This window comes from Haliotis rubra, unplaced genomic scaffold, assembly GCF_003918875.1.
Source record: "Haliotis rubra isolate DU_JTF1 unplaced genomic scaffold, ASM391887v1 Scf125, whole genome shotgun sequence".
Lineage (NCBI taxonomy): Eukaryota > Metazoa > Mollusca > Gastropoda > Lepetellida > Haliotidae > Haliotis > Haliotis rubra.
Window position 1 is genome coordinate 89505 of NW_025765170.1, and position 15510 is coordinate 105014.

The 15510-nt window shown below is 39.6% G+C and overlaps 1 protein-coding gene across 1 annotated transcript; it reads right to left on the minus strand.

The window, feature by feature from the left end:
• Positions 1 to 1524: 1524 nt before the first annotated feature.
• LOC124266335 lies at positions 1525 to 15501 on the minus strand. Its single transcript, XM_046701138.1, has 5 exons — positions 15417 to 15501; positions 13420 to 13710; positions 11492 to 12944; positions 2144 to 2369; positions 1525 to 1647 (listed from the first exon to the last, which is right to left on the minus strand). Exons 1-5 carry the CDS (start codon positions 15433 to 15435, stop codon positions 1525 to 1527), a joined length of 2112 nt encoding a protein of 703 aa, XP_046557094.1. The 5' UTR covers positions 15436 to 15501.
• Positions 15502 to 15510: the final 9 nt, after the last annotated feature.

The following is a 15510-nucleotide window of genomic DNA, read 5'->3' on the forward strand; positions in this document are numbered from 1 at the left end:
GTTAATTATGTTCTTTATGTAAAAAATCAAGAACACAGCTGGTATAGTGGAAAAATTATCAGGGCAAGTGATTTTACATGTGCCACTGTACCGGAGTACACTAGCAATTTTAAAGTTATTTCACCCCTGTTTTTTCTTGAACAAAATACGTATCTTGTAACAGGTACAGAGAATGCCTCTTAGATAACATACACTCTAGGAATAACGCATGAGGCATCTGATAGCCTACATACATAGGTTTGTTGATCTCCCTGTCCTACACTCACGCAAACAAAGAATAACCAAGCTTGCAATCAGCAAGACATTCATAACAAAAATATACCTTGACTTCCATCCAGTATAATGACAGTATCATAATAATCAAGAAATTCAAAATAGGGAAGAAAACGTTATGAAAATCAGTAGCAAGTTTTCTTTCTTGTTGTACATAGCTACGTTGATCATACATTAGAAAACCCAAAGTTTCAAGCGTAATGAATGATTAAAATATTCATCATGATATCCTTGTTAAAAAAGTTTAAATTACCCTTGAACCCTAGCCTGGACTGTAAAACTTGTCAGATACGCTTGTTTTGTTAATTTATTTACTTTATAGGATAAATCACCTAAAAACAGTACATCTCAATGATTACGACTATTTCCACACATGTACAAGGTGATATGGTTTAAAACATTATTCATCAAGTTTCTCATGTTGAGGTTTCATCATAAACAAATTATTAAATGTCTGTGATATGCAGACAAAGGATGTTAAAATGTCTGAGATATGCAGACAATGACAGATGCAAATGCAATATATGATTGAAAGTCACTACAATCGTCATATCGTAACTGTGCGCTGTGAATGCAATCACGCAGTGAATGTAGTATATAACAAGATTAAATATACTAAACGTTGTATGCTAAAGTAGACATGTCCGGCATGTACCTAGCCGGCAGTAAAGAATAAATTACATTTCAAGGCATCTATTGCCTCGGCTACCCACAAACTGTTACTAAACATAACGTATATCTAAATCCATATTTGATGTCCAACTAAACGAACCAATAACCAATTCCGTGGGCGAGATAACTTCACTTTGCCTCACAAGCACGTAAAGTTAAAGGTGCGATTTATGGATGTCATTCATGAGGTGATTGAAAACAAGTTTCAATCAGGTAGCTAGAGGTAACTGAATACCAACTCAAAAACAAGAAGAAAGATAATATTTATAGATATATTTAGATAATATTTAGAGATTTATTTAGACATATATTTTGCCGAACTGAAACAAATTCTGCCACAAAGAAAAACCATGCCCCTTGAATCAATTCCTAGTTCTATTTCTTATGAACGCTTTGACGATCTCTTCATAATCTTCGTTATTGGAATTCTTAAGACTATAGAACAATGGATTCTGTTTACGAGAATACATCTAAAATATTAGCACTTGATCTTTTATTGATTGCACTTCAAATTTAAGAACTGACAGCTTGTGATGTCTTGTTTGTGTTCGACCGCTGACACATATGTTACAACTTCCCTTAGGACGCTACGAATACTGTCAATTTTCTCACAAATGTGCAGTTCTGTTTGGCCTTGAATTCGTCGATCGGTAAATATTCTGACTCATGTGAGCTAGTCATTAGCTTGTCCTTGTCATCCGCCTGTGAGAGTTCCATGTGGTGCACGCAGTTATGCTGGTTTCGATATCTCAAATGACTAATATCTCGTTAACCACATTAGCCACATATGTGAAAATTTGGATATGGCTTTGCTAATGATTCCTTCAAAATAAAATGGAAGCTTTTCTAACATTGGACATCGATAATATAGTTAAGCCGACTACTTTTGGGACGCCCTTCGGAAGTTAGCTATAGAAGACTATCACTATTTAGTGTTAGTTTGTTCCTCAGACAGTGACATCTACTATAACAACCATGAACCATAACCAAAAGATGACAGTGTTACCAGACTTCTGTGTTACAATTAAGGTGCATGTGACAAGATGGTCAAACTTGGAACTTAGGCAAAATCGCGTTGGCAAGGTCTTGGCCACTACAATGGGTAATAAATTGGCAAACAATGATTCTGTCTGAGAGGGGTACTCGCGGTAGTCTACACTCTGGAAATTGAACCAATTACGCTTCCATGTTTACTCACCTCTGGCCAAGCGTCCTTGTCACTATGTACCCATCCGGGGAGAACGCCGAGGTCATTAGGGGCGAGGGTACTGTTCTGCGTGTGACGATGACACTTCAGGGTTTCTGGTTCAAATCCAACTGACTGACACTTGGAGTGAGCGTAACATCTTGCAACGCAGTCCATCAGAGAGGGGCTCATGCTGATGTCGTAGACATCTTTAGCGAGGTATGTGTCGTCGAGGTATCTGTTGTTAGAACACTGAGTAAGGACCTTTGTTCCATATGTCAGAATTATGACAGATGGTACTAATAACGTATATACAGCCTTTAGCCAAAACATCATGATGTATATGACCATGCCATAACGTTCCCCGGTAGCGATCTGAGAGAGCCGAGTGTTGCCAAGGAAGAAATCGTTTATTAATTCATACGATACGCTATATTCGTAAGGCACCAACCATTTGACATTCTGGGGTGTTTGGTACTTCCCATTTTTAATCTACATCCGCAAAACCATTATATTGTTTTATTAAAACCGTGAGCTCTGAATATATTTTATTAAATGTCATCTTGAAGCAATAATTCTGGCAAGCAATTCCTTTTATCATCAACATGAAGCTCAATTATGTGCACAATGAGTGAGGGAGTGAGTTTAGTTTTACGCCGCACTTAGCGATTTTCCAGCTATACGTTAAAATGATTAGCTGCCCTCCCTGCAGTCTGGCCAACTTGCAATCGTCCAAAGGCTTGTTTCTCTGATCTCTCGTAAGTCGTGGCATGGCGATTGTGTCAAAACAGGAATGATTTCAGGCGAGTTTGGGACTCACTTTCATTGGTAGGGTTGTCACAATATGCACGTGCATTTTCATTAGCACGAATGTCATACAAAACCTTTTACCACGTCTGCCTTTTTAGGTGCGTTTGGTCGATATGCTTTTTCATCAGAAAACACGCCTATGTTGGTAATAACTGTCAATTTGGATTGAAAAACATGTCAACAAAACGGTACAATCATAATGAAAACACCACCTTGTAAGAACAAAATTTTGCATTTGGTTTTGAAAAGTCAGTTCAGTATGCATTGTATGTATATTTAGTTCATTCTGATTGATACATTTATAAATTTTAAAACTTAGATAACATTAAAATAATTTATAATAAAACATTTCTCCCTTAATCCAAACAGAATTGGTACATCTATCCTCTAGGTCATGTTGCAAATATGACCCTCCCAAACGAAAGTAAAGATACTTTCCTGCTCTGTCAAAAAAGAAACGCAACCCCTGTCCTCAGATATGAAAAATTCGTTTGAATGAAGTTATTGCTTCCAAACTAAATTTTATTCGAATGTATTGAAATGATACACGTAATTAATGAAGATTACCATCCAAACAACTGCATTTGTACCCATAAGTGTATTTTATTGCTTATTCCGTCACAACGCATGAAATGACCCTCATGGTGACTTCGCACAAAAAAAACACATGCAAATCATGAAAATGGCAGTTAATGTAGGGGTGTATAAAAGCCCATGTGCTTCCGTATTATATTCATTCATTTGTCGCCGAAAAGCTGTGTTAAAAATGCCACGATTGAGTGCTGCCGACCGAAAATATCGCCATTGGTCGTGTTCAAGCCGGAGAAAGTTTTGGAACTGTTGCACGGCACCTAAATGTTCACAAAACAACGATATCCCGACTTTGGAGCCGCTACAACAACTTCAATTTGACCAACGATCGCCCGAGAAGTGGAAGGCCAAGAATCACGACCCCCCTTCAAGATCGGTACATCCGGGTCCATCACCTGCGTAATCGGCATGCCCTACCAACCGTGACTGCCACACAAATACCAGGTTTGAGGAGAGTGTCAGCTCAAACGATTAGGAACCGTCTGAAAGAAGCGGGTTTACGTGCCTGGAGACCAGTTGTTGGACCTGTACTACGCCCCTACATCGACGCCAACGACTCAGGTGGTGCAACAACGTAAGGATACGGACTTTACAAAACTGGAGGCGAATCTGGTTTTCTGATGAATCACGTTTTCTTTTGCAACGTCACGACGGAAGACAGCGTCTGTATAGGAGACGTCATAAACGTTTTGCGCCCATCTGCGTCCGACAGGTGGACAGATTTGGCGGAGAAAGCGTCATGGTTTGGGGAACCATCTCATACAACCAGAAATCAGACTTGGTGATCGTTCCAGGGAACCTGACAGCCCAACGTTACATCAACCACGTGTTAGAGCTTCACCTTCTCCCGATTATTGACCAACAGACACAGATTTTTCAACGGGACAACGCCCGGCCTCATACTGCACGTGCAACAATGAACTTTCTGCAGAATTCCAACGTCAATGTCTTGCCATGACCCTCTAAATCACCAGACCTCAACCCTATTGAACACCTGTGGGATACTCTGGATCGACGCGTACGTCAACGTCAGCCGCCGCCACAGACGCTGCAACAGCTCGCCGTTGCACTGCAGGAGGAGTGGAGAGCCATTCCCCAGGAAAGAATCCGGCGTCTTATCCGTTCTTGTCCAAGGAGATGCCGTGCAGTGATTGCAGCGCGTGGTGCTCATACGAGATACTGAGGAAGACGCCCCCCCTGGTGACAAACTGGTGTCTGTGAGATGACTTTTGAAATGACAATTTTAAACATGCCCATCTGGGTTATTATTCTGCCAAATTTCAGACTTCTGTCTTCAATAATAAAAATGCCGTGTCGTCCTAAAACTTCAGATCAAAATCTCTAAAATACAGGGGTTGCGTTTCTTTTTTGACAGAGTTTATTTATATTATTCTATGAAACATTTTTTTTTTCGAACCATCGTAATTTTTTATCTTGAGCAGTCTTGAAATGTTTTATGTTAATATTTGGCCAATTAAACTTTTCAGTTATAACAGTGTCATTCTACCTTTTAAGCAGTGATTTGATGTTGCTTTTGGAAGTAAACAATGTATGATCATATCTTTTGGAAACCTTTTTACACTCGCAAGTTCGTGTAATATATATTTTTTCACTAGGGGCGACAGGATTACTTTCAGAAATGTCTTTACAGAACTTATCATACCAAGATATTCCAAGAAATTCACCTTCTCATTATAACAGTCTTTAAATTCTGTCAAGGATATGAAGGTCTTACCATCAATAGGAATATATAATATTTGAGTAAGACCTTTTCCAACCCAGCTTTTGTTAAAGAAGTTTGTTTACCAATACCGATGTTGGCGTTAAAACCTTGGCTTTCTGCCAGAAAACCTTTCGCCTGATGTTGCTTCTATTTGTTTTGAAACATAACCATATGTATTGCGACAATTCGTCTTTCCAAACTTTAGCGCTAATCCTGTTGGCAATTGTGTTATAAAGGATATCACAAACCGACGGCGTCAGCCGGAGGTTTCAAATGAAAATATACCCGTGCTTCAAATACTCAATAACACCCGGAAATTGGCCAACACATGATGTTTATCGAAATTGTAAACTCAAAAGTAAAACCAAAAGGTCCACACACGTTTTTGTGTCTGTACTCATTGACATCGAGTACGGGTACAGCAGTGAAATGTCATCAGCCGGCCGTTTCGGCTGTCTCCCATGGTAGCATCTGAACTGCTCATTTGTGACGTCATTCGGACTTCACGTCACAATATAATTTGAATGACGTCATCACAGCTGACGACGTAACAATACAATGGTGTGAGCTATGTTTGTATGTATTAATACGCAGCGAATTTCCGGGAATCGAATACCATTTGATCGTGTTTTTCAACCAATCAGATTAAAGAACACAGTGACTTTTGGTTTATAATTTTCATTTGTAAATAGCTTTTCCATCCAATTCACTTTTAGTGACTTTGCATGAGAAAATACATCAACCATACCAAGCGTTCCTTGAGAAACTGACCTGCATAAAGTTTCTCGTTTGATCCAGTCTCTTTTATTATTCCAAATAAACCGGGAAAAAAATATTCTGTTTATCTTATCTGCTGATTTATTATCTCTTGAATTTCAAAACAATTAACTTTGAAGTTCCAATGAACCATCTCACACCCATATGTAGAGAATTTAATTCTGCAAATGTCTGTAATCCACTCCAATTTTAGACCAGGCATGTTCTTCCACTGCTGATCTAAATAACCTGTGACTCATCATAATTAATCCTTAAAACTGAAATATCAGCAAACAGATTATGTGCTTGAAATGATTTTTCACTTCCTTCTAACCTGAATTCAGTGTTGTCTGCATATTGGGAAAAGGAGGGGATTTTCTTATCAGTGGTGATTCCAGTTATATCCGCATTGTTCCTAACTAAATTTCTATTTTTTTTCAGCACACGGCAAAACAGATTATCACCTTGTCTACAATATTTCAGAGCAGAAATGGGGCGTTGAGGTAGCCTAGTGGTTAAAGCATTCGCTCGTCACGCCGAAAACCCGGGTTCGATTCCCCACATGGGTACAATGTGTGAAGCCCATTTCTGGTGTCCCTTGCCGTGATATTGCTGGAATATTGCTAAAAGCGGCGTAAAACCATACTCACTCCCTCACGAAGAGCAGAAATCAGGTGACATGTTTCTATATATGATGAAATTGGAGTGAATATCATTATAAACGGCTGAAACCCAATCCTACAGGTGTATGGTAATAATTGATGTTGGGAAGATTTTGTTAATAATTTACAAGGAATTTGAGTCAAAAGCTTTCTCAAAGACAACTTATAAAAGCATTCTAGGCAAGTCATGTACTTCTGTATCATCCATCGTCCCTAGTATGGTGATCTACCATCAGTTGTTGGCGATCTATACCCCGTTATTTATACTGTATTGTCTTCACTTAAAATGGAATTTTAGAGAGAGATGCTAGTTATATTTCTTGATACTGTGATATTCTAGTTTGTGTTACTGTCCTTCGTTGACAGCTTTTAATAATTTACATGTATTTATGGGGAAATTAAAACTTGTTTTAGTCACGTTATGGCTGAAATAATGCCGATGTGACTTTAAATTGTAACTCACTCACTCACTCACTTCTGTAGCAGGCGGGTTTATTATTTTAGGCTTCTTTAAAGATGGGAGTATTTCTTTCTTAAAATGACAGCTTAAAGAGGCTCTGAAGAGTTTATATCTTTACATCAGACTCTCTGGAGTCTGTTATGTTGCTTTCTTAACAATATATCTCATTCAATAAATATTTCTACGCTCTTTAGATTTAGATAATGAGTAGGTTTTCCTTTTGATCCCCATAACTAAAGTTTAAAAGAAAAGCTGATCACTGATTGTAAAATTGACTAAGATTGGGGATACTGAGTCTAAGACATTGCTACAGACTGGCTCTGCATTGCATCAGATATAATCTATACTTCACTAATGTGTTTGGTTTCCTAAGCAATGAATTATCCTTTTCTTATCCTGACGGGTTAGATTTATATCTAACGTAACCATAGGATAATCAGACCTGTAACCTGGTGTAATATTCGAATTAGTAATGAGACAATACAAACTTTTAGATACAAAAACAATTATTATAGTCTTGCTTGAAGATGTTTTTCCTCCACGTATACCCTCAAGTCAGGATTGTGATCATGCAAATATCTATATGATTTAATTCACCCATCAATTCTAACACCTGGTCCCTAGTATGTGGGTTGTTAATATTTTCGTAATTATTTTTTATCTCTGGCAGGGTAAATTACGAAGTTACAATTTCCATGTTACTACTAAACTTGTGGTATAGGCAGATGATACAGTCTCACGGCCACCAATTTTTACACTGAGTGACTTTTTTAAACTGAATTCTCAGACCCCAAACTAATGTACTGAGTTCGTTCCAAGAGATGGAACTTAATGCCTGAGAGAGGCCCGTGAAGATCCGGGGTAGAATTGGTCTTCAGCAACCCACGCTTGCAACAAAAGGCGACTATGCTTGTCGTAAGAGGCGACTAACGGGATCGGGTGGTCAGGCTCGCTGACTTGGTTGACACATGTCATCGGTTCCCAATTGCGCAGATCGATGCTCATGCTGTTGATCACTGGATTGTCTGGTCCAGACTCGATTATTTCCAGACCGCCGCCATATAGCTGGAATATTGCTGAGTGCGGCGTAAAACTAAACTCACTCACTCACTAATGAGAGAACAGTACCAATGGTTCTAACTCTGGCATCCAGTCTTTTGAGCGTCACATCATGCCGAGGACAGATCAAGAAGGAAAAGCAATGTTATTTGTTTCCGATAAATAGATATCAGGATGCCATTATGAACTCTGACAAGTGTTGTGTCGGGGTTTTGTATAAGCAAGCTGAAAAGATTCAGTTAAGCCATTTTCGTGGTACAACATTTTTACTTTTAAGAGAAGCCTACACATCTAGAGGACAATGTATCTGGTCAATATTTTCCATTTTCGACATAGATGCACATTAATGTGTAGATTATATGTCATGAACGAACGAGCTTAAATCAATGTTTTCGGTTTCCTGAAATTTACTACTTGCCGATGTGGTTTTGGATGTGGAAACATGACACCAGATTCGACCTCATCTGATATTTGCTTGTCCTGATATGCACTTCAACAAAAGAGGTAAGTCCGTCTTCATGATGCTAAGATCGAACGTGTGTCCTGACCTGACTAGAAACAGTGATTGAAATCAATATTAAATTTTCGGGTTCTAGAGCAACACACTCAAGAAAATCAGAGAATTCGTTTAAAAACTGTGTAAATGATGATTTATACTGTTTCGATTGTGAAAGTCGATATACTACAATTAACTATAGTCGCAGCATATTACTCCAGATTTCAGTTGTACAGGTATCCCCATTCAGACTCAGTACTTAGTTTTTCAGGGGTGGAAATAACCCATTGCCCGACGCCCGAGTCCAGTGTTTTTTTCTGTCGGGCAAGCAAATTTGTATATCACACTGTACCGGTGTCCTGTTGGCTTTCCAATGTTAATTATGTTCTTTATGTAAAAAATCAACAAGAAAACAGCTGGTATAGTGGAAAAATTATCAGGGCAAGTGACTTTACATGTGCCACTGTACCGGAGTACACTAGCAATTTTAAAGTTATTTCCACCCCTGTTTTTTCTTGAACAAAATACGTATCTTGTAACGTATAACATACACTCTAGGAATAACACACGAGGCATTTGATAGCCTATGTAATACATAGGTTTGTTGATCTCCCTGTCCTACACTCACGCAAACAAAGAATAATCAAGCTTGCAATCAGCAAGACATTCATAACAAAAATATACCTTGACTTCCATCCAGTATAATGACAGTATCATAATAATCAAGAAATTCAAAATAGGGAAGAAAACGTTATGGAAATCAGTAGCAAGTTTTCTTTCTTGTTGTACATAGCTAGGTTGATCATACATTAGAAAACACAGAGTTTCAAGCGTAATGAGTGATTATAATATTCATCATGATATCCTTGTTAAAAAGGTATATTAAACTTGAATCCTAGCCTGGACTGTAAAACTTGTCAGATACGCTTGTTTTGCTAATTTATTTACTTTATAGGATAAATCACCTAAAAACAGTACATCTCAATGATTACGACTATTTCCACACATGTACAAGATGATATGGCTTAAAACATTATTCCTCAAGTTTCTCATGTTGTGATTTCATCATAAACAAATTATTAAATGTCTGTGATATGCAGACAAAGGATGTAAAAATGTCTGAGATATGCAGACATTGACAGATGCAAATGCAATATATGATTGAAAGTCACTACAATCGTCATATCGTAACTGTGCGCTGTGAATGCAATCACGCAGTGAATGTAGCATATAACAAGATTAAATATACTATTCGTTTTATGCTAAAGTAGACATAGCCGGAATATACCTAGCCGGCAGTAAAGAATAGTTCACATTTCAAGGCATCTATAGCCTCAGCTACCCACCAACTGTTACTAAACATAACGTATATCTAAATCCATATCCCATGCAGGAAGCAAATGTACTGTAAGTCCCCATGGTCCCTAGTGTGGTGATCTACCTTCAGTTGTTGGCAATCTATAGCCTGTTTTTATATTGTATTGTCATTTATAGTTCCAATATTTTAGATTTAATTGCTAGTTTTAAATGGATATCTGTGATACACTAGTAGTTTTACTGTTCTTCGTCAACAGGTTTTTAATGTCCTACTTTATTGATCTATAATATAATTATAAACTGTTCTCGTCACGATATGGCTGAAATATTGCCGATGTGACGTTAAATAATAACTCACTCACTCACTCTAAATCCATATTTGATGTCCGACTAAATGAACCAATAACCAATTCCGTGGGTGAGATAACTTCACTTGGCCTCACAAGCACGTAAAGTTAAAGTTGCGATTTATGGATGTCAACTTGTAGGAATACGATGGTTTGGAGTATATTCTTATTCATTCATGAGGTGATTGAAAACAAGTTTCAATCAGGTAGCTAGAGTTAACTGAATACCAACTCGAAAACAACAAGAAAGACAATATTTTAGAGACATATTTAGACATATATTTTGCCGAACTGAAACAAATTCTGCCAAACAAAAATTCTGCCCCTTGAATCAATTCCTAGTTCTATTTCTTATGAACGCTTTGACGATCTCTTCATAATCTTCGTTATTGGAATTCTTAAGACTATAGAACAATGGATTCTGTTTACGAGAATACATCTAAAATATTAGCACTTGATCTTTTATTGATTGCACTTCAAATTTAAGAACTGACAGCTTGTGATGTCTTGTTTGTGTTCGACCGCTGACACATATGTTACAACTTCCCTTAGGGTGCTACGAATACTGTCAATTTTCTCACAAATGTGCAGTTCTGTTTGGCCTTGAATTCGTCGATCGGTAAATATTCTGACTCATGTGAGTTAGTCATTAGCGTGTCCTTGTCATCCGCCTGTGAGAGTTCCATGTGGTGCACGCAGTTATGCTGGTTTCGGTATCTCAAAAACTAAGCCACATGTAAAGCTTCTGCTGCTCCACCAAAGTCACCATTGCGTTTCAAGTTCAGTAGACGGCGGCGTATCATAGATTCACTTATGCAAAATTCGCCTCAGGATTACGTTATTAAGAATTCAGCTTCTTTAGCGTTTGTAGGTTGCCTCTTGGAACTTCTAGCTTTGTGTTTTGGCATGATCTGTTGGAATTAGGTGGATTCTGCTCACCGTTAAAGAAGGCGACCTCATGCAGAAGTTTTGCTATATTTAACAGTTATTTTCAAAAACGTGTGATCGACATGTCATCGAGCTACACTTCTGTAGAGCGTTGGCTGTAAACTACATTGTGTTTTCTTTCTCCTTGCCCTCTTTCAACACTCAAATCTTCAAATGTGTATACATTAACACATGGCCTGACAGTAACATACATCAGGCCGTCATCGTCCAGACAGAGGCCTCGCGGTTGTTCCAGACCTTCTGTGAGCACATCTCTGACAAACCGCCCTGACTTAGTCAGTTGAATCACCTTCTGATAATCCCGGTCGACAAGTAGCACATCTCCTGTGCTGGATGTTGTGAAACCTCGAGGACATCTTAAGGTTCTTCCTCCGGTCGGGGAGTAACAATACCGGACTTCTCCATCACTGGTCACCGAGACAAATGAATTCACATCTCCCTGGCCAACGAGAATGTTCCCCTGGTCAGTAATTTGGATATAATCTGGGCTGAGTATTGAGCCTGTGTTGATGGATTTCAGTACGTTCCCCTCCATGTCCAGGAGGTCAACAGAGTTGGAGGATTTAAATGTTCCAGCCAGAAGCTTAAAGGGACCTGGAGACGCTAATGCGAAGTACTCCCTCTTTGTCCTGATGGTTGAAAGCAAGACGGGGTCCGGCGTGAGCTGCACAGTTACTATTTCCTTACTATCTGGAACTCTGACTGCTATAAGATTTCTCTCAACCGTTGCTATTTGCCATGGTCTCTCTGAAAGCATCAGACATCTTTTATGAAGATTCCCCTTTGATGTATAATAGGATTTGAGGTTTCTGTTGGTGAAATCTGCTATGATTAAAATCTTATTTGGTTCACCTCCCAAACTGACGACTGTGACGTCAATCAAATCAGGGCAATACTTGTCATTCTCTGCGTGACAGTTAATGGTGTGGTGGAGGACAGCAGACGACTTCCGGTCGCTCACATCATGGACAATTGCAATCTCGTAAGCACAGTCGCCGCTTTCGTTCGCTCTCTGCGTGAAGATAATCTTCTCTGGGATTGATTGGTCGCCCATGTCCATGTTTGATTCTGTGTCTTCTTCCGACACTGTGCTCAGGGATTCGTAGATGGCGTGTATTTCCACAAGAGAGTAAGCCGTCACAGCATGTTTGATGTACTTGTACTGCTGACCGTACTGGCTCAGTCTCATCTCCTCAGACCGAATGTAAGCGTATAAATCTTTTATTTGCTCCTCAGAAAATGAATGCACATCTTGGACCATCCTTTTGACGGAAAACTTCATGGTGCGTTGGATTTGCTCTTTGACCTTCTCGGCGTTATTGGTTATGTTGCGGATATGTTCCTTCGCCATTGCAATATTATCCTGGGTAGTCTTCATCTTATTTAATATATGTTGAGATACGCATGTTAGTTTATCTTTGCAGTAACGTTTGACCTGATTGTTTCTGTGTTTTCTACACATTAGAGCATGAGCTGGGTCTGATGTTGAAACAGACAAGTCTATGTTGCCCTGAAGGATGTTTTGTACAACAGCAGCTTGTGAAATCGGGGATGCGTTGTTTTGCCCATTACTTCTATCATAGCTCTCTGAAGGGAGGTCTGAGGCTTGCAACTCTTCATCTTCTGATATATTTCCAAAAGAACCTGAAAGTCGAATAAGTATTTGTTTAATATGTACAGAGATACAGAGTTCTTGTGTTACAGTATATCCGTATCACGAGTGCTGTCGTAAGTGACGACCGAAGGGATCTACTGTTCCTGTGCGCCGTTGATATAGTTTTAACATATTCCGATGTCATGTGTTTTGTGTGCGCGCGCGCGTGCGTGCGTGTGTGTGTGTGTTAAGCCCAGTGGTTAACGCGTTCGCTCGTCACGCAGAGGCCCGGATTTGATTAGCCACATGAGCACAATGTGTGAAGGCAATTTCTGTAATCCCCTGCCGTGATATTGTTGGAATTTTACTCAATGTGGTCACTTAGTAAATGTTTCACAACCTACACAAAGCTTATTCCAATTGTTCTTTTCCCTGATAGCCGCGAACAGCTGCAAAATTGCTGATGCGGCTGAAAGCAACATTTACTCACTTTTACTTGAACTCAGTGATATTAAAGCAAATCACCTGATGGACAGTCGCCCTCCAGTTCCTTTATCGAAAGGCTTGACTTCATCTGGCTGACCCACTCTTCCATTGGTCTGTCTGGGAAAGTCACGTTCTTCACTTGTCCACATATAGGACATGATGTGTGCGGAGGTTCTACTGTTTCAGGCAGTGATGCGGTGTACTTCAGCAGGCAGGGCTTACAGAACGAGTGACTACACGGAAGTGTGGTAGGATCAGTGATGACTTTTGTGCACAGCACACAGAAACTATTTCCGCAGGGATGATTGTCTGTCATCTGGAAAGTTGAACCTGACAAAACGAATAAATGTTTCTTTTTGTTAAATGTACAGAAAAATGTACACATAGCTTACACCTTTAATAGGCAGTGACAAATCTGTTGACTTAAACGTGGTATTTAAAGTAGTGATGGTTTTCACGTGTTTTCACCTGTTAGCTTAGCAGGTGTGCCAACCAATATCTCATTCCCTGTGTGTATGTCCTCAATGATCGAGATCCTATCGAGGCTGTATCTAATATCGAACAGTCTTCAGCCTAGATGTTATCATCAATTCACTAAATGGTTTGCTGCTTGTTTGTGTGTTTATTTTAACGCCGCAATCTCGTCTGTGCAAGACAATCCTGAGACTGACATCATGGGCCGGCTGGCTGAGATGGAATGCAACACCTTCCGCTGCCTGATAGCCTTAAGGAGAATACTCCAAGTGGTTTAAGAGAAGCTGGTGCATTCCTCACAACGCAGCTTATGGTATTCAAGGGGGCGGTGGGGTAGCCTAGTGGTTAAAGCGTTGGCTCGTCACGCCGAAGACCCGGGTTCGAATCCCCACATGGGTACAATGTGTGAAGCCCATTTCTGGTGTCCCCACCGTGATGTTGCTGGAATATTGCTAAAAGCGGCGTAAAACCAAACTCAGTCAGTCAGTCAGTCAGTCAGTATGGTTTTCAAGACGTGTGAGTGAGCGAGTGAGTGAGATTCACGTCGCTATTAGCAATATTACAGCAATATCACGGCGGGGGATACCAGGAATAGGATTTACGCATTGTACCCATGTGGGGAATCGAACCCGAGTCTTAGGCGTGACGAGCAAATGCTTTAACCACCAGGCTACCCCACAGCACCATTGAAGGTTTGAACAGATTCTTGCACACAATATCATTTTCGTACGAAACATCTTATTTGATAAGGTTGTGATGTTCAACTGATTGCCTTTTATCGAAACCCGATGGAGTGAAAGTTAGGCAAGATATCAGTAACTGGACTTCTTGGTCCAGATCGCCTCAGTATAGCTGAATGTTGCTGACTGCGACGTAAAACAACACTCAAATAGGCGGATCCAGAGGGGGGAGTGGGGTGTGCACTAGTGTTGGGAATTGGTTGAAATCTCACAATTGATGATTGTTTCATTACCAACGACCAATCATCGAAAACAATTGGTTAGCGTCATTTTTCAGTTTTCCTATCCAGGTTGTTATTGCAGATATGTATAATATGATGCAGCTTGCTACTTTAAAGTGATGAGTAATATATCATGAACATAAACTACCCGGAGTCTTCAAGAAATATTCGGTCATGGCTTTTCAGTTAGTGAAGTGAGTTTTTTAAGAATTAAACACGTTTTCAGGCCCTGACAACTTCAACGATATGTTCCATTGTCAAGTATTTCAAAGACTAAAACAGTTGTTCCAAAATCGTTTATGTTCGATTATGAGAAAATGTGATCGATTGCTTGGTCGTTTGGTCACTGCGACCAATCTTCGATTATTTCAATTAATCGCAACACCACTAGTGTGCACCCCTTTTAGTCATGAAAGTTTATTAAATGACCATTGAAACTCTCGTGAAAATGAAGTGTGCAAACCACCTTTCTCATACAGCTTTTTGAGAAGTGAGTGAGTGAGTTTTGAGTGCGGCGTAAAACTAAACTCACTCACTCACTTCTCAAAAAGCTGTATCCGTCCTTTACTCACACAGACTGAAAGATACAGAAGCACGTCACCTGATGTGAACTCGTCCATCCGCTCCTGGATGTAAAGACTCGGCCTCAGCTGCGTTAACCACGTTTCTACCTGACTGTCAGGGGTGGTCACTTT